Source organism: Haliotis asinina, chromosome 8 (genome assembly GCF_037392515.1).
Source record: "Haliotis asinina isolate JCU_RB_2024 chromosome 8, JCU_Hal_asi_v2, whole genome shotgun sequence".
NCBI classification, from domain to species: domain Eukaryota; kingdom Metazoa; phylum Mollusca; class Gastropoda; order Lepetellida; family Haliotidae; genus Haliotis; species Haliotis asinina.
Window position 1 is genome coordinate 11,808,846 of NC_090287.1, and position 20,122 is coordinate 11,828,967.

General features: G+C 38.5%; 1 protein-coding gene and 1 long non-coding RNA gene across 2 annotated transcripts; both read right to left on the reverse strand.

Moving 5' to 3' along the window:
* Nucleotides 1-626: 626 nt before the first annotated feature.
* LOC137294433 (carbohydrate sulfotransferase 10-like) lies at nucleotides 627-4,206 on the reverse strand. Its single transcript, XM_067825442.1, has 3 exons — nucleotides 4,185-4,206; nucleotides 2,924-2,976; nucleotides 627-1,589 (listed from the first exon to the last, which is right to left on the reverse strand). The coding sequence occupies exons 1-3, from the start codon at nucleotides 4,204-4,206 to the stop codon at nucleotides 627-629; spliced, it is 1,038 nt and encodes a 345-aa protein (XP_067681543.1).
* A 3,993-nt stretch (nucleotides 4,207-8,199) lies between these two features.
* LOC137294290 (uncharacterized) lies at nucleotides 8,200-19,898 on the reverse strand. The gene is made up of 6 exons (XR_010957515.1): nucleotides 19,765-19,898; nucleotides 12,745-12,769; nucleotides 12,215-12,268; nucleotides 11,128-11,202; nucleotides 10,096-10,211; nucleotides 8,200-9,031 (listed from the first exon to the last, which is right to left on the reverse strand). It is a non-coding gene; the product is annotated as an uncharacterized lncRNA (long non-coding RNA).
* Nucleotides 19,899-20,122: the final 224 nt, after the last annotated feature.

Genomic DNA, 20,122 nt, shown 5'->3' on the forward strand with positions numbered 1-20,122 from the left:
CCATTTTCAGCTGTTCATTTATCATACTCGACGCTTCATACTTATTGGTTGTGAAGCCCATTCGCGCAGATGGGGTTTACTAAACAGCGCCTTATAATGCAGTGTGCACAATTCAAGTGTGTCTAAGCTCAAGTAACAAACTCAACAACTGCAAACTGATTGAAACTTACGAATCAGCGTTTAGTAAAGCCGGCATGTCACATGTACATGTATATGCATTTAATACCATTACATATATGCTAATAGATTAAAACAGTGTAGCCTGATTGTTTCGTTCGTTCCCTTGTTTCTTCCGAGACTTAGAACAGTCGTCTACATGGACATGGAGTGTCCGAAGCATAATGTTGGTGAAAGCTAAGCCATACTCTTAGACATACAAAGAGGACTGTATTTCAATACCTGTTAGTGTTTGGCCTTAACCCTGAAACGCTGTAGGTCCTAAGGACCGAGAACCATAAAATGTTGTGGGCCCTGATCAAGATATGTAGGCCCTGTATCTTAATATATAAATAATACTCTTTGTTATCGGGGTTAAAAAAACTGTCGGCCATAAGGACCTTCAGAAAACAACTACTGTGTGTCAGAGTGATTTTAGTCGGCTTTGGTATTAAGGAACAACCCCAGAATCAGTTATATTTGTCACCAAAGAAACTGAATATATTTTCTGAGTTCTCATATTCACCAAAAACGAAATCCGGGTTAGACTCGTAGTCAAACATCACAAACTCTGGTTCAAAGTATTTCCGCAGTTTGATCTTGACCTCGTGAGACAATGACCCATATGCTTCCTTCAGTGCCAAGGCCTTTCCTTTGGACAATATATCAGGACTGGATCTAGCGTGGGCTTTCGTTGCCAGTGCAACGAATTTGTCACAAGTAATCTTCACATCATTTGCTTCTTTAGGAAAAGGAATCTCCATGGAAATCATCCCTCGTATCTGCCATCTTTTCCATGTTACGTGAAGACCTTGGTGCAAGGTCACTCCGCAGGCTTCCATCTCATGTCGCCAATGTGTGTATACGAAGCGAGCATTTCTGATGAACATTTGATTCACCCCACGAACGCCTTCATTCAGTAAGGTGTGTTTCGTTCCATTTTGATCCAACATTCCCATATCATCAGCAAAAAACATCATGTCATCTAAAAAGGTTTCCATTTTCCCGATGTAGTCATATGGAATCTCACATATACCACAGTGACGATGAATAGGGGCAAAATGGCCATCAATTTGAAGATCTCTGTCGTCACTCTCTAGAATGTAACTCACAAACTCCTCAAACGCGACATCATCACCACACGTTTGCTCAAAAGCATTCGGCATGTTTCTGTATCGTGTAGACATTAAGATTTCGCGTCCAATGATTTTCCAGAACACTGGATTAATGGCAAATAATTTATCAACGTAGCCAGAAAGGAGTCTTATATATGGGTTCCTAACAAATATGTACTTCCGGGTAGGCAATACTTGTGGTGATAGTTTTTGTCTTGTTGATGCAGATTGTCTTGGCAGGTTAGAATGAGCCAGGTCCTTCTCAAAAGCTGCCAACTTTCTCAATGGGACAAAATGAAGAATCCGCTTTGGCTGTGACTTTCAAATTAGGTGGTACTTTTGGAAAATCCATCTGGAAATACTGAATATTCTTCTGGCACGATTTCTGTAGCAATTCTCGCCTTTGGGCAAATCTGTGTTGAAGACTTATTTTCAGTTCGTGGCTTTGACGTAAAACTGAACTTGGGTCTCTCGGTGTCTACAATCCAAAAGAAAGAAGTGTGATATGTTTCACATGTATCCACTGGCGATTGATTGATTGATTGAAGTTAGCTCTACGTCGTTTTTAGCAATATTTCAGCAATGAACACCAGAAATCGGCTTCACCCATCGTATTCATGTTGGGAAACGAACCCAGGTCTTCGGCGTGATGATTGAACACTATAACCACTGGGCTACCCCACCTCCTCTTGGCACCTGTGGTTAGGAATCTACGGTGGGTGTTCGTGTGTTCTTTGAATCTGATAAAGAATTTCCTGATAAGAGACATTCTTATGAGACTATGGACAAAAATACATCGGTGCCCAGGAACGCATACTTGAATCAAGTGATCACGACCGTTGATTTGGAACATAGTGCGATAAAGAGCCAAGACAGGATTCAACGCAGATCGCGTATTTACGGGTAGGCGTAATATAAATAGAATACCTCTGACAAGGGACGACTCTGGACTTAACATGAGGATGGGATGGTCGGCGTCGGCGTGCAAGCTGAAACTGTTTGGATGTCGCGCCATAGGAGAATCTATTCTCACCTTCCATTGAACATGCATGGATTTAAAACATTCGTTACATAATTATCAAAATGTGGGGTGGTGGGTTAGCCTTGTGGGTAATGCGTTCGCTCGTCACGCTCAAGATCCGGGTTCGATTTTCCACATGGGTACAATGTGCGAGGCCCATTTCTAGAGTACCACGCCGTGATACAGCCTGAATAGTACGTGAAACTAACCTCACTCACTCAGAATATAGACTGATCTGACTATTCCACTAGTTTGGCTGTATTCTGCAAACTCTATCAAACGGTTAGTTCCTGTTCCATTACCTTCACAGTGCTTTAATGAAATATGCGTACACATAATCTTCCTTAGCGTACAAACGGCATAGGGTCCCTATAGTTTACTGCACTATGCCCCCCTTTGTTGTTCAGAGTGTATACCTTTTCGCAGAAATATTATTAGTGCCTTTCAGACAAAAAGTTGTTCTTTGCGACGTATGTCTTTACAAATTGTTTCATTTGATTTTCAGTCACAATGAAATTATTTGATAACTCTTTTCCTTTCCCTGTCCACCTGTCAAGTTAGTTTAGTCAGGTCATTTCCACATGCGAAGCCAGTTTGGTCAGCTTATTTCTCTGGTTTTAACTGATCTTACCTTGACAACACTGGGTGTCCTATCCGCTGGAAACACGAATTTGGGGGCACGACCTGAAGAAGAGGGCCATGTGAGACATTAAGAGAAATTCAGCATGGGCATTGATCTGCTCAGTTTGGGACCGATGACATGTGCTAACCAAGTCAGCGAGCCTGACCACCCGATCCCGTTAGTCGTCTCTTACGATAAGCACAGTCGCCTTTTATGGCAAGCATGGGTTGCTGAAGGCTTATTCTACCCCGGACCTTCACGGGTCGTGTCACTTTGAGATAATGGCAATGGAGTAAAGCTCAATTCGTGTGAAAGTTCGATGGTCAAGCAATTTCTGTACATGAACTACTTACTTCACATCCTTGAAAATAAATAAAAAACTGTTAACTAAATCAGAAAAAAAATGAAAGCAACCCACATTTATTATCATTTTGTGACGTCACAAATATCGGAGACGTCGTAAGGTGTGTTCGCAGCAATAAATCACTGATCATTTACAACTGAAAATCGGTTTGGAATGTTTAAGTCCACACACAGCTATATTACAGCATTGTGAAGACAGTCTGCAACTCGAATCGGGTGCAGTCATGCCATTGTGTCATATCATGATATACGATGACAGAGCACGTGTTTAGGAACCACCGTCAAACAGCAATGATACCGGATATTCTCTAAAAAGATGAGCGTACCCAGCTACACTAGGGGCACCTGCCAAAAAGCATTGCAAATGCTAATCAGTTGTTTACCGAATAAGTTTGGGAACACGTGGTACAAATCAAAATATGGAAACGCATCCAACAGCATTTTGGACGTTTACCATAAACGCAGTTTCGATTCCCCACAAGGGTCCAATACGTAAAGTCCATTGTTGGTATCCTCCGCCGTGATATTTCTTCAAGCGGCGTAAAACGAAACTGATTCACTCAAATTCACTCATCCGTGGACTGTACAACGTCATTTTATTTCCAATTTCACGTCATATTCTTTAGGCACGGCCAGTTTAATCATGTTCGCTGGATAAACGAATACGTGGTTTGAAAGTATTGTGATGAAAAGTATTTGGCTAGGGTATAAACAGGAAACGTATGGAAATTAAAATCTGTAACGATGTTTGCTCTAAATAAAGCGAGTGCGTGAGTGAGTGAGTGAGTGTGGTTTACGCAACCTTTAGCAATTTTCCAACAATATCCCGGCGGGGTATACAAGAAATGAACTTCACACATTGTACCTAAGTGGCCACCTCAGCTCCCTCTATGAACAAAGTGATTACCGTAGAGATGGCGAGCTGCCATTCGTAATTTTTTTTCAAATGTCGTCTACCAACTTTCGACAAGAAAGATGATATTCTTTCAAATTAGAAGGGATGAAACTTATACTTCGAGACAACAGAAACTTCGACACGTCAAAGTTCGACACAACGGTGTTTCATCATATATACAAACAAAATTCGATATAGTATTGGGTTACCTGTTATCCAGAGGAAGGTTACACAGCAAACAAATACCGCAAGCAGAATAAACGAGAACGCCGACTTTTTCTTTAACATGATTATGGCAAAACTGACGAGCAAATATTACACAAGTTGTTTCCTCTCATCGCTCGGATTCTCGCAGCATGGGGACGTGCTTTTGTCATTACAACGAGTACTGGCTTGTCATATTTAACCACCGCCTTTGTTCCTTTCTCGTGGTTTCTTTACTTTCACGTAACAAATTAGATCATTTCCTCGATGCGGAATGTGTTAAATTTCTTTGTTGTCGTTGCCAAATAGGTATGTTGTCAGTGTCGGGATATCTTTTGTTTTATTGCTCTGTATTTTAGGCTTCTCCGGGTTAAGAGACACGGCGGGCTGTACCTATGTCGCTTTCATAATGCGACTCAATTATACATATTCAGCACAAATAGGTGCAATGGATATTATGCAGGTTTGTTTGTACGTCACTCTTTAGGTTTTACGCCGCTGTTAGCAATATTCCAACAAAACCACGGCTGGGGGACATCAAAAATTGGTCTCCGTCACTGGAACATGTGGGGAATCAAACCCGTATCTTCGGCGTGACGTGCGAGCGCCTTAACAACCATAATGCTTCCCTACTTTCCCTTATAGACATTTAGTGTTAAATTTATAACAAAAGTTGGTCTTGAATACAAGTAGTTTTTGGTATGTGCTCTCAGTGGTGTTGCTCTGTGAATTAGTGATCGTTAATGCTTGTTAAAACATATCTCGATTATCCTTTATCAGATCCAACTTGGTTGGAGGCTTGGCTGGTTGCTGGATTGGTTGTTAAACGTCGCAGTCAGCCCTTAGATGCTGGTGAGTTTTAGGACTCCTCTCTTAAAACACACCGAGTGTAAATGCAGAATGTAGATCTGCTTATGTCACTGTTAGGGGCGGTGGGGTAGCCTCGTGGTTAAAGCGTCAGCTCGTCACGCCTACGACCCGGGTTCGATTCCCCACACGGGTATAATGTGTGCAGCCCATTTCATAAATGATAATGGACTTTTATAAAGCGCATGTATCCGAGCACTTGAAGTGTTAATAATTTGTGCACTTGATAGGGAAAGTTAGGAGGTCAGACAAGTTCTATGTAGTAGAATGATCCCTTGCCGAATGAAGCTAAGCGGATCTTGGGGACTGTCATCAAGGGCTGGGTTTGATGGAATATTGCTGCAAGTGGCACAAACCTAAACACTCTCACTGGAAGGTGCAATGATGTAACATCGGACTGACTGACAGGTGCATAAGAACAATACTCTATCTGAAGAGCAAAATGGCTTCAGAAAAAACACACATTTGCATGAAACACATATCCAATAACACACGCAAGATGGGAAAAACACTAAGCAGTCTGTAATATATGTATATATGTAAACACCTTCAATAATCTCAATCTAAAGATACTGTGTTAGTATCACATGTAAACTGTGGGAGGTGGGGAAGTGTCATTAACGATGTAAAACATATCTCGTGGTGTTAAACAAGGTTGTTCAGTCTCTCCATTACTGTTCTCACTTATTGAGGATCGGTGGGGTCTTTATAAATAATGCATACAAAGACAACAAGCTCTCCATCACTGTCTACAGGAAACACACACACAGACCGACCAATAACTTCCCTTTAAATCCAACCACCTTCTACGGCTTAAGAAAGGCGTCGTTGCAACCCTCGCCCGAAGAGTCAAGAACTGTCTGCTCGACAACAGAAGCCCTGGAACGGCGCTAAACTACCCCCGCCATGTTTTCGTCTATTATAACCAGTATCCCCCGCAAGTTAATCAACAATGTCATCAGATCCACCCTTAAACCAAGGGATAAACCACCCTGTCGGCAATCAGCACCCTTAGTAATAAGTATCCCGTTAACAACTCCAAACTGCCATAACCGACCACACCCAAACCAACCCTGACCGTGACATCCTGTGGAACAGCAGCGATATCTTGGAAATCATCCGTGCTAACTACATGATTGGGAAACTACTTGAAGGCATAAATATCCAACTTCTCAAACCCACCATGAATAGCGATAAAGCCTATTTCATCTCCCTATCTATCACCAACAAATCAAACATCGCCAAATCTGCTCAAATCACTTTCAGGCATCCAATGTACATCAGCCGTGTTAATTGTATATACAAATAGCAGTAGTGTGTATATTCTCCATGTTTCAAATTGTTGTACCAATTGCTTGATATCAGTGTCGTACTCAGTGCAATAAATAAGTTATAATTTTCTGTCCCCAGAACTTGGTTTTCCTCCATCTTAACAACTTCAAAAATGCCTCTCAAAGAAATGTATAAATAATTTTATTATCGCGGGAATAATATTCATTGAAGGCAAAACGCGATGTCTGTTGGACCACTTCAATCATTGATAAGTGGGGACTCGGTGTTCATCGAAACGAACGTGCAATTTTCAATGTAGAACGAAAGCTGTACTTCTAAACAGTATATTAACAATAACGTGCAACGATATAGCCGTGGTGCTCTGTGGTTCATCTCTAGAAGCAGCTCGTGGGAAACGAAATGTGTGTGATCAATGAATGTTTTTGATGCTGACCCCTAGACTGAGACACGAAGCCTAAACCAGATATCAATTTCTACCGATCTAAATTTTGACATGATGAAAGGTAACAAGAGATCAATGACTAAGTATACGGTATTATTATACCGATATACACAGTTCTGGGTTAATACAATAACAAGAGGTCAATACAATATGTGACGTGCGCACGTCCTGAACTTAACACAGTCACAGTAAATGGTTGGAGTGCAACATGTGTTCTGTTCAGGAAACCAGAATGTTGAGTTCTGAATCGGTAGTAAGGTTGGTGCTTTCCTTTAACTTCATTAATCAGTAAAGTCGTCCATTTCAGATTAATTTGCTTATTAGCATTTGGCAGTTTGCTCGGCGCTTCCGAACAGGTTTATCTTTACAGCGTTGCGTGGCATTGTCGACGCTCACCGATATCTTTCTTATCCGCATTTGGCTAGTAAATGACACAAGGCTTTGAATCACTACCGCCATAAACTAACTGACTGCCTTTCATTATGTACATCATCTACTGCCTCGCTGAACTTTGTAGTTTCCTCAATGTCCGCAGACAAAAGACAGTTCTCATGTAATTAGGTTGCCGTATACAGTCAATGGACAGATCAAGATACAACTGCACACAAGACTGTATGTATGCATAAATCTGTGGAAAAGAGCAATAACAAGAAACAGGTTTACGACAGCTATATCTTCTTGTAGCAGCACTCTGCTACTGTAACTTACACGATGTCCAGTCTTGAATGGATTGCAATAGCGCTCTCAAGAGAGAGAGAACTAAGACGTTTTGTCTGCAACAAGCTCCCTGCATGGATGTTGGTATCCGAGTGAGCAGATATCACTCCAGGTGTTAGTATCAGCACAAACCACGAGAGCGCTTGATATTTTACAAGCGTTTCCTTCGATTTGAAGTAACAATAATCAGAAATTTTACTCCTTTTGCTACCATACAAGATGTAACTCATCACAAACAATAGTCCCCGGTCTGTTGTGGAAATGAATTACACAAACTTGGCGACAGTCGTGACAGAAAAGTGATATTGCACCTTTGATAACATACTTTTCACAGGCAAATTCCCAATGCCAGACAACACCCCTTTAGTGTAGTTCGACATCACTATCCCATCGCAATTAATCCACCCACTTTTGTAACTAGAAGCCACTCTGTCCGAGTTTCCAATACACATTCTGGATGACTAGCAGTTCAACCCTGTATTATATAATACACAACAATCTGAAGATAATACATAGCCTTTATTGTGAATGTGTACCTGAGTATATCCAAGACGTTTACCCTGTATCACAGATGAAGCTGAAGATGTCACATGCCAAAATTTCAAACCTATTAAACAACACTTATCACTTTCTTGTCATGGATTCAATAATCTTTACAGGGATGCACACAGGAATTTCGGACAACTCTCAACAATTTAGATTATGTGCTACTCCTGACAAATGAAAATAGCTACAGGTCTCTAAATGCCACGACTACTCTAGGTTTAGATGGCCAAATAACTAACTCCATATACATGCTGAAAGAGACACGACCACTTGCATCTTAATAGGAATATCTGGTTACACAGTGGTGTTTCTAACTCCTTAATCCAAATGTTTAGGTTCACATAAATATCTGACAATTGCAGAAAAACATTCAACAAACTGGACTTTGAATACAGGACGAAAATAACTTTGAACCACTTAATCCACACATACAAACAGTATGATAAAAACATGTTTTATACACAAACATTACACGGTACTTTCACGCAGGGTACTGGAGATCAAGTGGATTTGATCCATTACATGGTAAACTATCCACACTTCAAACAGAAACAATCGTTCCAAGCATTGCTCATAATGAACTAAGCAGTAAGTGGGTAAACAGCAGACTCAAAGCCCTGCAAACTGTAAACAGTCATGCAGAGCACACCATCAAGTTGATCCAGGAAAACTCAGAGATGTAGAATAGCATCAGGTCGAGCCATCAGTTTATCATCCAACACCAGACCAAGTTTCATCTGGCGTCTTCATTCTTATGATGCTTGAAGTGAAACTATCCAAGATCAGCAGACTGAAACATAGGAGAGCAAACTCTTACCATCATGTCACAGTGACTGTTATTGACGTTTACACCATTCCTCTATGATGAAAGACTCTCGTTTCTTAGAGTTAATGTGTTGGTGTTAATCATCATTAGACTCTCAAAAGACGAAAGATGTTTTACAGTGTCTGCAATATTACACCGATTGTGGAAACATGCCATTACTCTTAACTGTACCATGCAAATCAGTGTCTGATAACAAGAACAAAAACACATGCAGACAGGGAACAACAGCGAAAAAAGCTGTCAGGTCACATATTTTCATGAATGGCGTATTCTCAGCAGTAGGACAGTGCTTGCCAAGAAATGACTTACGGCTTGTTCATGTTGACCTGAGCTAATCTACACATGTATGACCTGGTAGGTCAATTGGCACAAATGGCAGGTCACTTTAACTTCATTATGATTAAATAGGGGTGCAGGGAATGGTAAACAGCAGCCTTGTCTAAGCTGTTCGCACATGTTGACTATCAACTGACAAAGGTGCACCCCTTCACAATAATAGACCCAACCAGTTTTGACAAGGTCATGTAATGCATTATTATTCACTTGATCAGATCAAGCTGAACAAGCTTAACAAACTAAGTTCATATGGGTGGCTAGTATTTTGTTTCCCAAAACACACACAAGGTATACTTACAAGTTGGAATCTTTACTTAGAGATGAATTATAATATACATACTTCAAGGTATGTGATTAAGTACTGATGGTATTTTATACATAACAAAGCACATTTTATAATCCATAGCCAAAGGGGGTCATTCTGTCGAGCTTGTAATGTCCAAGATTACCGCACTTATGTTGCATCCATGTCAGTTGGTAAAGCATGTTTAGATGAGGCATGAAATCTTGCTGCACTAGTCCAATAAAACTGACGTAAAGTTAGACTAGTACCAGCAGCCACACAAAAAATGTTCAAGTAAATCATTTAATTAATGATCCAGAATTTGATATATTCCATTTCATTTCACCTAAAAAGGCAAAGAAACCCAAGTCATGCATAAAGCCCTCATCACTGGTTCTTTTCATTTTACCTTCTCACTGGTCACTTTCAGTAACAAATTTCAGTAACAGCTGCCTAAAGAGCTGCATTGATGGCATTGACAATCTTTTGCAACTTGGCATGGTTGTCAACAAAGCTGTCACCATTCTGGAACAAATAAATTTCTGTTACTGCAAATCAACTGATACAAGGGCATTTCAATTATCAAAAACACTGGTAGCAATATTGCAATATATCATCTTAAATGTCAAATATTAAAATGACAATTGAAAATAGCTACTTATATCCTGGTTTCACATGAATCTGTCCCAACAATGTAAATGTGTGACAGAATGTGTTAACAGGGGGTATACATTTTACAACTGATCTTTCACTCGAGACATACTACTGCTGTACACTGCAACCATATTTGTCTTTGTACATTCAGCTCTGTCAACACAGTTGAAACAGACTACAAACATCAAGTTTAGATAAGTATCCAGACCTTAAAGATGCTGTATTCACTTAAAGTAACATCTGTAAGGTCTCTGCATGAACCTTCTACATTTCCATCAGCAGTGATGCTGTGGTAAATGCAAGCTACTGACCAATTTGATGAAGCTGCAAAAAATATTGATAAACTTCTATGGCTCGAATGTTACGAAAATGCTAACAGCATACACTAGTTTGTTTTTGTTTATGGGAAAATTTGGATCTTAAGTGTATGGTCCTGTACATCCTCTAAATACCCCAAAGTGTTTTCAGTTCACCAGGTAGGTTAAGACTTTGAACATTAATTTTCTAAAATCAGTGTGCCAGCATCATAGGGGAGGACATTCCTTATTGACGCAAGTCATGGATTGTCATTCCACAAAACGTTTCTAACATAACAAGCTATCATAACTATACAGTTTATCATAGGCTTACAATTGATGTAATGCTGTGAATGCCTTGTGGATTAAGCCCTTGAATAATCATCGCTTTACCGAAAACCCACAACCACATTATAGAGCTGACAAATCAAGCATGATTATCAGATTTCATTACTTGGATGACTTGATAACCATGTTGAAAGGACACTTACCTTCTTTGAATGCACAAGCTTGCCATTGACAGTGACCTCAAACTTGCCACTGAGGTTTGGTGTGGCCTCAGAAGTCTGGAAAATCAAGAACACACATGATCTTTGATCCAAGCCTTGCGCAATAGCACTTAAGTTCACAACAACATGCTTAAGGTAGAAAAATCTTATTTCTGGTTCAGCATGAAATGAGCTTATGAATAGTAACACATTGTGCTACCGTAGTTCCCTTGCACTGTTCTAACTGCAACAGCAAAACAAATTTCAGATTTTAACCTGAAAACTCGCCTGTCATTATACACATAATATGTTACTCCCCAAACAACAAAAAGAATGAAGTGAAAGTCCACCATATGTTTCCACATATCACTACATTTAATTCCTCATGACATGAATTGAATATTATGTAAATGAAGGACTGCAAAATGTTCTCTTTGGGTACTGGAATTACTTGTTTTTATATCATTGTCATTACGTTTCATTCATTAGAATTAAAGTCAAAGTATATTACTAAATGATTAACACACTTACCACAGTAACTTACAAATCTTAATATACTTTATTTAGGAGAGTACTCCTGTGAATTTTACACTGATTTAATGCATTATGAATTAAGCATACTACCTGGTACCCATAGAAAATTTAGACTCACTACTGTAAATAAACTTTTACTTGATCAACCGTAATAAACTACATTTTGCAAAAAAAATTCATAACGGTTATAGGTACTGTGTACACATGAATTGACTTACTGTAAAAAACAATCGTAATGTTGAAAAGATTACTGTTATGAGTTCAGTAAATGATAATAATCATTTGAAAATTGGCGAATTGATAACAAAACTTTACACCAAAACATAGCTGTTCACACGCACAAGTTTTGCACATGCTTTTCAGAATTTTGATGCTTGACCCTTGTACAAGTTACTACATAAGGTTTGCATCTGAATCCTCCATATTAGTGGAGAAATTCATCTTTCATCTGAAAATAGATTTACACATGACTTATAGTGGGTGCTTTAAGTGAGTCAAAATGATTGATGAATAGTATATTTTAATGAAATTGGTTTGGGGGGCCATTCACACTCACCACATCGATTTCGCCCCCAAATTCGTCCATAAGTTCTGTCTCCAGCTTATGGAACTGAAAGGAAACAACAACACATTGATCAGCATGTGTGAGTATAATGAATATTTACATATAGAAAACACTGATTACCATCTTGAACACAATCACCATAATATACTGGACAAAATAAGTTAGGGATATTGGTATTCTTATTATTGATGTTTCATTAGTGTGTCAATGAATGAGTAGATCCCTATTCATAATTTCAAAATTTACATTTATCCCTTTCTAATTTTGTCTAGTAGGGTGTTTGTTATGCTATTATCAGAGCAACAAAATTACACACAAAAAAGGAAATTTAAAAGAGCTCAAGTTCATGAAAGCATATAATTTACAAAAAATATTACATATTTTTTTCCAGGTTCCAAACCCAATGTTAAACATACATACATGTACTTAACAACAACACCACCAATTCTACATCTTATGTTTTAGTACAATACAAAAGTCAGTTTTTTTCACAAGCTACCAAACAAATCTGCATGCCATACCTTGGGGGCGTAACCTCATCCGCCACTGCAAAAAAAATGAAAAGGAATGAAGTCATATTTACATGTATCAGTATAGCTAACGATTCTGTGTCACTGGTAAAGAAATAGAAACACTGATGAAACAATTTTCAACCAGCGCCTTCGCTCAGCGCAACTGTTTTCCTTTAATATTAGTATTACGCATTCTTTCCATCATTATCATTGCTCTTTTTCCATGAGATGTGGGAAAGAAACATGCTTCATCCTTTATACTAAAGCCGTAGATTCTTCTCGAACCTCTATGTTTCTTTGGTGGCCAGTATGGTGTACAATAAAAGGCATAGAAAATTAATGAGAAAATGACACTGCACCAATGCAGTACATTGCAGTATCAGCAGTACATTATTGAGAGTTCTCTATTTGTAACATCCAACACCAACTTCAAAAGGATTAACAGAGTCACAATTTGCATGGATGGCCTGGAAATGGAATGTATTTGGATATCCTCACAAGCAAATAATACTTGCATAACATACCATATGTCAGTTAAGGTATCGCACCCATTTGTATTGAGTTATGTAAAACATAACGAGACAAGATTTCAGTCTTGACACACTGATTCAACTTTGTAGAGCTATTTAAAGACAGCTTTATTACTATTACTATTAAAATTAATTATTGAGCTTTACTGGATTCATTAGGCGAATGCTTGCAGGCCTGACAACTAAAGCATAGCACATTTTCATCCGGGATAACCCAAGCCACCTGTGAAGGCGCTAGAAGGTTAATTGTCATGTCATGCCTTATTCCACCAAGTATCTGGGTGAACAGAGGCAATTTTTTAACAAACTCACTTGCTTACGGTGAGACCTTGGATGGGTCGGTGCAGACAAAAATAACTTAAACGGTGCAACTTAAACTACATCCTCAGCTTATGTTCATGAATAACTAACACACAGATATGATACGTACGATTACCCTATGAGGCAAAATAGATAAGTAATATCATGAATATTCATCATCATCATGTTAATATTTGCATAGCGCCGGTATCCAGTTCAGTTGCACTTTGTTTTTCCCTCGCTCAGTGGATGTCCGTCTCAACAGCACATTGTATTATCAATCTCAACTCCCTGGGGACCATACAACTCTTGCAGCCACTAGGCACACACAGTTCATGTAGCTTTCCCATCCCTTCAAGGTACCCATTCACAACTGGGGGGACTGGGACACTGTCACAGTACTTTGTCAAAGTTTACTGTACGTTGCTAATGGGTAATGAATATGAATATCTATTCCAGAGTACAATACTGAGTCAGCAGTTTATGTAGTATTTATTACATTCAGTGAAACAATGAACAAATTATCTGACACAGTTTGACAACGCTGACAGTGTTAATTTATCATGACAATGTCATAACTTACTGCCTTTTGCCTAAATAAGCACTCTTGATTCCAACACTTCATGAATATTTATTTCTTTTGAATGACTAATGAACTGAATTAATAAAGGGACACATATGACTCACGGAAAAGGTTAAACTATAAAGTCCTCCTGTGTATACTCTTTCTTATACTCAAGATTTTAAATGCCTTGCATGTTTTCTCTCTACAACCATGAAGTTGAAAACAGGTTGTTTTGAATTACGTTAAAATAGATACATCAGTTTATACTGTTACATGACTCAAGAAAGTATAGGATGTGCCTTTCTTTCCTACCTACACAAAATGAAGACATAGACCAAATCAAGATTCTCCAAGACCTAAGAATAACATAACAATCGTAGTTTCCACAGTAAAATGCATGTTGAAATATTTGTCAATCACCAGTTCATATCTTCACAAACAATCATTGTTATTAATAATTTGACAAAATCACAGGTGTTTTTGTCCGTGGGTACAACACTGCCTGTTGGGAATCATTGAGTGCATTAATGGACGTATTACACTTTATATGCTTTTGTGGGGCATTGCCAAGATACCTACACACCAATGGATATACCACAGATTTAGACTGCTCATATCACTGAAGTGAGCATGAATCAGCATTCTTGCACACACCAGTTCGTGCAGCTTCACCTATGATGCTATGGTGATTTCAGTATGCAGGTGTGTTTTGTTGATTTTAGGTGTGGCCTTTTCAAGAGTGACTGTATTCAGAAAATACAAACAACTGCAAACTGAAATAAATACTACTGAAAGGTTTGAACATGATTCAAATGGGAGAGTCTCCAGTGAAAACAAATGTAGGATTTGGAGGTTTTGACATCCTGGCGGTTAAAAGGAAATACAAATGCGGCATTTGGAAGTTTCTGCATCCTGACAGTTATACGAAAATACAAATGTGTGATATGGAGGTTTAGACATCTTGACAATTATATGGAAATAAAAATGCAGGATTTTGAAGTTTTGATGTTCTGACACTTATATGGAAATACCATTTATTTATCCATTCAATCAATGGTCTTGAAAGTAAATTTCTACACCTTAATAAACATTTGGAACAGACTGACTGACCGCTTCCTTACTATAAATCTAATGTTGAAAGGTACAGATATGGGATGTTTCAGGGGTCCCAATTGGGAAATGATATTAAATAGCAATGATTTTAGTACAGGGAAACTCCCATATTTACAAAACACAACTATAACCACCTATTTTACATATCACCACCATTGTTATAAGATGGCTAGAATACCCATGGAACAAGTTCTACATGACTTTCAACAAGGTATGTTCACATTCCTTCTCCTAAAATATATACATCTTGATTTGGAAGTGCATGCTATGAGCACTGATTCATATTACTGGCAATCCAAACACATATGATGATATGTGAGAGTGCTGTTGTCTGAATGTTCATAAATCACTGTGCCTGTTAAAATTTCTATTCTATCATGGTAGTAAAGTCCAACCAATATCGGTCGTGCCATTTGGGGGAAAGCCATAAGCAGGGAAAAACCTCATGAAAAGACATTCTAACTCCTGACTGGATGATTTATCATACTGTCCTGAAAAACTCATCCCCGCGATCCCATTTGACTTAGACAATCTCACACTCCACCTGCATGATTGTTGAATAAGACATATTTTGACCACAGGAACACAAGTGGGTATGCTTGATCTTTTGTCTGTTGACTGTTGATAATTCAAGCTAATAACATACACTGTAACAGGGATTTACCTTCAGTCCTGTATTTGAGAATTCCTGGCATGCATGCATATAATTTTCAGGGGTCCAGGACAACAAAATGGGTGTCCCAGACACTTACATATTGTTATTACTACTGATATTGTATTGGGTATTATTATCAACACATTGATTGTTACAGTAATGAAATTGCAAATACCATAACCCCGATGATACCATAACGTGGTAGCAAGCTCAGTGATAACTTAATGTTACACGACTGGAATTTTTACAGAAGTATTTGAATTTTTTCTGCATCCTTGTGGACGTGCTGATAAATTTTGTTCCATCTACAGTGAATTCGCATCCTGTAAATCCCTGCTGTAAACTTGTAATAACTTGGTATACACACACAGTGGTTACTATAATTAGTAATACAGAAAGGATTGACAAATAATAATAAGTGCATTAATAATGCGCTCAACTCCATTCACTTGGTGAATAGCATTAACAATTTAAGCGCAGCACATTATTACCCTGGGTACCCAAAGCTGCATGTGAGGCATTAGATGGTTAATAGTCAGATTGTGTTATAATACTTCCAACACAATAAGCAAAACCTCCGAGATTTCAAATACACAAGTCCAGTGTTCATGTCACAATGTATTGCACAACAAACATTGTGATGACATATGTCACAAGGTGACATAATTACCAGCTGCATATTATCAAATCAAACTTAAAAAGAAATGAAAGTGAAGGTTGTAGTTTAAGATGACGTATAATGTCAACAAAAACATTACTCTCAAACTCTCTTGATATCTTGCACAATAGTTGTTCAAACACAAAAACATTCTGAAGAGTCACTAAGTTTCAGTGTATGAAACTGTGACCTTGAAAATTAAGTGAAGGTCACCAAAATTGACTGAGTCCTGCACCTTCCCTCCCCAGATAAAGCTCGGTGTTGAATATGACGTATATACAGTGAACGGATCTTGAGATATCTCGCTGACAAGATAAAAAGCTAAAGTCCCCTTGTGACTTGAGATGAAGGTCCAGGCTACCAACGCCAACTGAGACTTTTCTTTCATTGTGATAAACCTAGAAACCATATATGAAAAGAATCTAGTCAACGGTTCTTAAGATATTCCAGTCAGTATGTACGTAGCCTAATTCTATATCTCAAATGAGAGAAAAATGAAAAATACACAAGCATAAGCGAGTTATTGAGTTTAGTTTTACGTTGCACTCACTGTGACTCAGCGATACTGCAGCTATATGGCGACACACTGTTGAGTCTGTCAGTCACTGAATCTGGACCAGACAATTCAGTGATCAACAGCATGAGCATCAATCCATGCAAATGGGAACCAATGACATGCATCAACCTAGTCAGTGAGCGTGACCACCCAATCCTGCATCTTATGAGAAGCATAATCGCCCTTTGTGGCAAGCATGGATTGCTTAAGCCATATTCTACCCCTGACCTTCATGCGTCACACAAGCATAAAATAAACCCTTGCAAAAAGTAGAAATATTGTGTAGATCTACAGCCCATATCCCACATACACCAAATAATATTACTACTGGTGTTGGGAATCTGCAACCTAATCCACTACAGACTGTCAGAGGAATTGTGGGGAACGATTATCGATCATAATGAAAATATATATATTCATAATGCAATCACCAATTTTTTTTATTTCAGATTTTTTTCTATAAATAGCACTGTCATGCAATGACATGCATGCATACAAGAACAAATATTTATCAGTATATCTTATTACAGTCATGTTAGATGTAAAATTTATTCACAGACAGGTCATAGTAATATTTACTATTATAATTTACTGTAGTCACGAATGCAAAAATATTAATACAATGTGCAAATCTTTAAGCTGTTTAGCCTATGTTTGTTCGTGAATGTCTGTCAAATTTAATAATTTGTTTGCTTCAATTAAGTGTTACACTAAAACAACAAAATCCTGATTAATAAAAAATATGATTTTTTACAACCAATCATCATTTTTAATCCTCCGTTCAGTTGATTTTGGTTATTATTTTTGATCATCAGAACACCACCAATCATGATGTTGGATGACACTCATAGAGGCGCGGCAGTTGAAGAAGAGATGGGACTTCAGGTCATGATGACACTGACAATAACGTCCTGAACACCCAGTTGGGTTGAAATCTAAACATGCTAAACGTGGGTTGCATCAGTCTATATGATGTATGCATTGATTTTCTCTCATTGTCTGCCAGTATGAACATCACTGCTCTGATGCTTTCTCAAATATTTAACCGTACACAGGTAATCACCATGACAAAAATCAATCTACAGTGAGAGTCTTGGGTAACACTAGATGTAACTGAACTGTACCGGTAGTTCTCAGAGCTCACATTCATGAAAACATCATCAGTTCTATTCAGATGTTTAAAATTCCTTCTCTAAATAGACTATAAACTGCCTTTTATAGTGTCATCAAGGTCTCACAAAAAGATAACATCTGATATTTAATATATGATACATGCTAATTTGACTGAAGTGTTAGTATTACAAACGTTATTATAAATTCACAAGTACTTGCTATCTCAGTAACCATGGTAACTAAAATGTTTAAAAGCAGTAACATAGATATGTTCTGGGTAACTGTTGGACAAAATATCTTCCTGCATGAAGAATCACAATCTGTAAGTGCAATGCTTTTCAAGAGAACCACTGAGGCAACGCTGTGAGTGTGACCTCCCACCTAGAGATCTGAACTAGAATTAGCCCCCATCAAGATATCCATTCCCTACGTCATGTACACTGGTAAACTATCGCATCAAATCAGCCGACTTCTGAAACAAGCAACTAAACAATCCTGACACAAATGGATGGTGATATATCCACAAAAAACAATGGTGTGGACGAAGCAAGCTTTCTGTCAAAACTATATAAGAGGCAACTGAACTCATAGTACCATCTCACTGCATACCTGGTCTGTGACTTTTTTAGGAATTAAAGTGTGTATTTGCACGAGTAAAACTCGGCAAAATCAGCCAGCTAACAGAACAGCAGGTTCAAAAATTCCTTGAGCATGTTGTTGCATAACTTGCAGCATAATGCTGAGAGAACACCTTTTCCAGATAAGCATGGCTAAGATATTGATTCATAGTGAATGAATCAGCATTATAATAATATAAAAACTCTTGCACCAGATCATCTACCAGTCCAAACTTTCTACTTCTCGTGAAAACTTGGTAAAGATATTGATTCATGGTGAATGAATCAACATCGATATAAGAACTCATATGCCTGACCACTGGATCTACCAGTACAAACTGGAAACCCTACTCAACTCACTGAGCAACAACAATTGAATCTAGAGATCGGTGAAGCGTGTCACAACCAGTTCGTGACAACTGGTCAAGCGAAAACCTGTAATTACTTCGTATGTCTCTACATGCTCGAAGCTAAACGTGAATTTAATAAGACATGCCGAGTTCGTATGGTTGAGCTATGGCATTATAACGGCACGTACTCATACGAGGTTAAGTACGGTAATGACTAAGTAAAAATGACGCGCCCCTACTTGAACTTGAAAAAAACTATCCTGGTGTAACCGTTTTTCGGAGACACAAAAAACACCCGTTGTTTTCTCTTTTTGGACGAGTAAGGAAAACACTTCACTGACTTGCTAAAGACGACATCATCTTAATAACAAGCCAGAGTCCGACGATTTTCACATTTCCTGGCGACGCGACGCACCGCGTTATAACAAGAGTAAACACTGCATCCGAAAAAGTAACACGTTCGAAAACATAGAGGCTTATCTGAGGAGACACTCCTGCGTATGAATGTAGAACTAGAGAACAGACAGATTTAAATTCTATTGCTGATATAAGAAACAAAACAAGAATATTACCAGTAAACGACGTGCACTTTCACTTTGCCCATATTGGTTTCTTTGCTGTTGTTTCACAACACACCGCCGCAATACGACACACACCTGCTCTCTACAATGTTTCTGCGCTCAATGAATCATCCGGGCAACACTATGGGAGATAACTCTGATCTGTTGTGCCGTGCAGCTCAATGTGCAGTGCAACATTGTCTTGAAATAGTGCAGGTGTTGCTTGCTGATCAATACAATTTACACGTTTTTTTTAATTTACGGGCTATGAAAGTGCTCACAAATATGTCCGGGATGGGTTCATTAGATAAATCTGAGACCATATAATATATGGTGTCTGAATATATATCATGAATTATTATGACTGTGC

What these genes read in the sequence shown, in the direction of transcription:
- LOC137294433 (XM_067825442.1), bottom strand. Translation starts at nt 4,206, where the DNA reads ATGGCAGCTCGCCATCTCTACG. An exon ending in GGCAGCTCGCCATCTCTACG is followed by an intron (nt 2,977 to 4,184) that starts GTAATCACTTTG and finishes CCTCTTCTTCAG; the next exon opens with GTCGTGCCCCCAAATTCGTG. An exon ending in GGACACCCAGTGTTGTCAAG is followed by an intron (nt 1,590 to 2,923) that starts GTAAGATCAGTT and finishes CTAATTTGAAAG; the next exon opens with TCACAGCCAAAGCGGATTCT.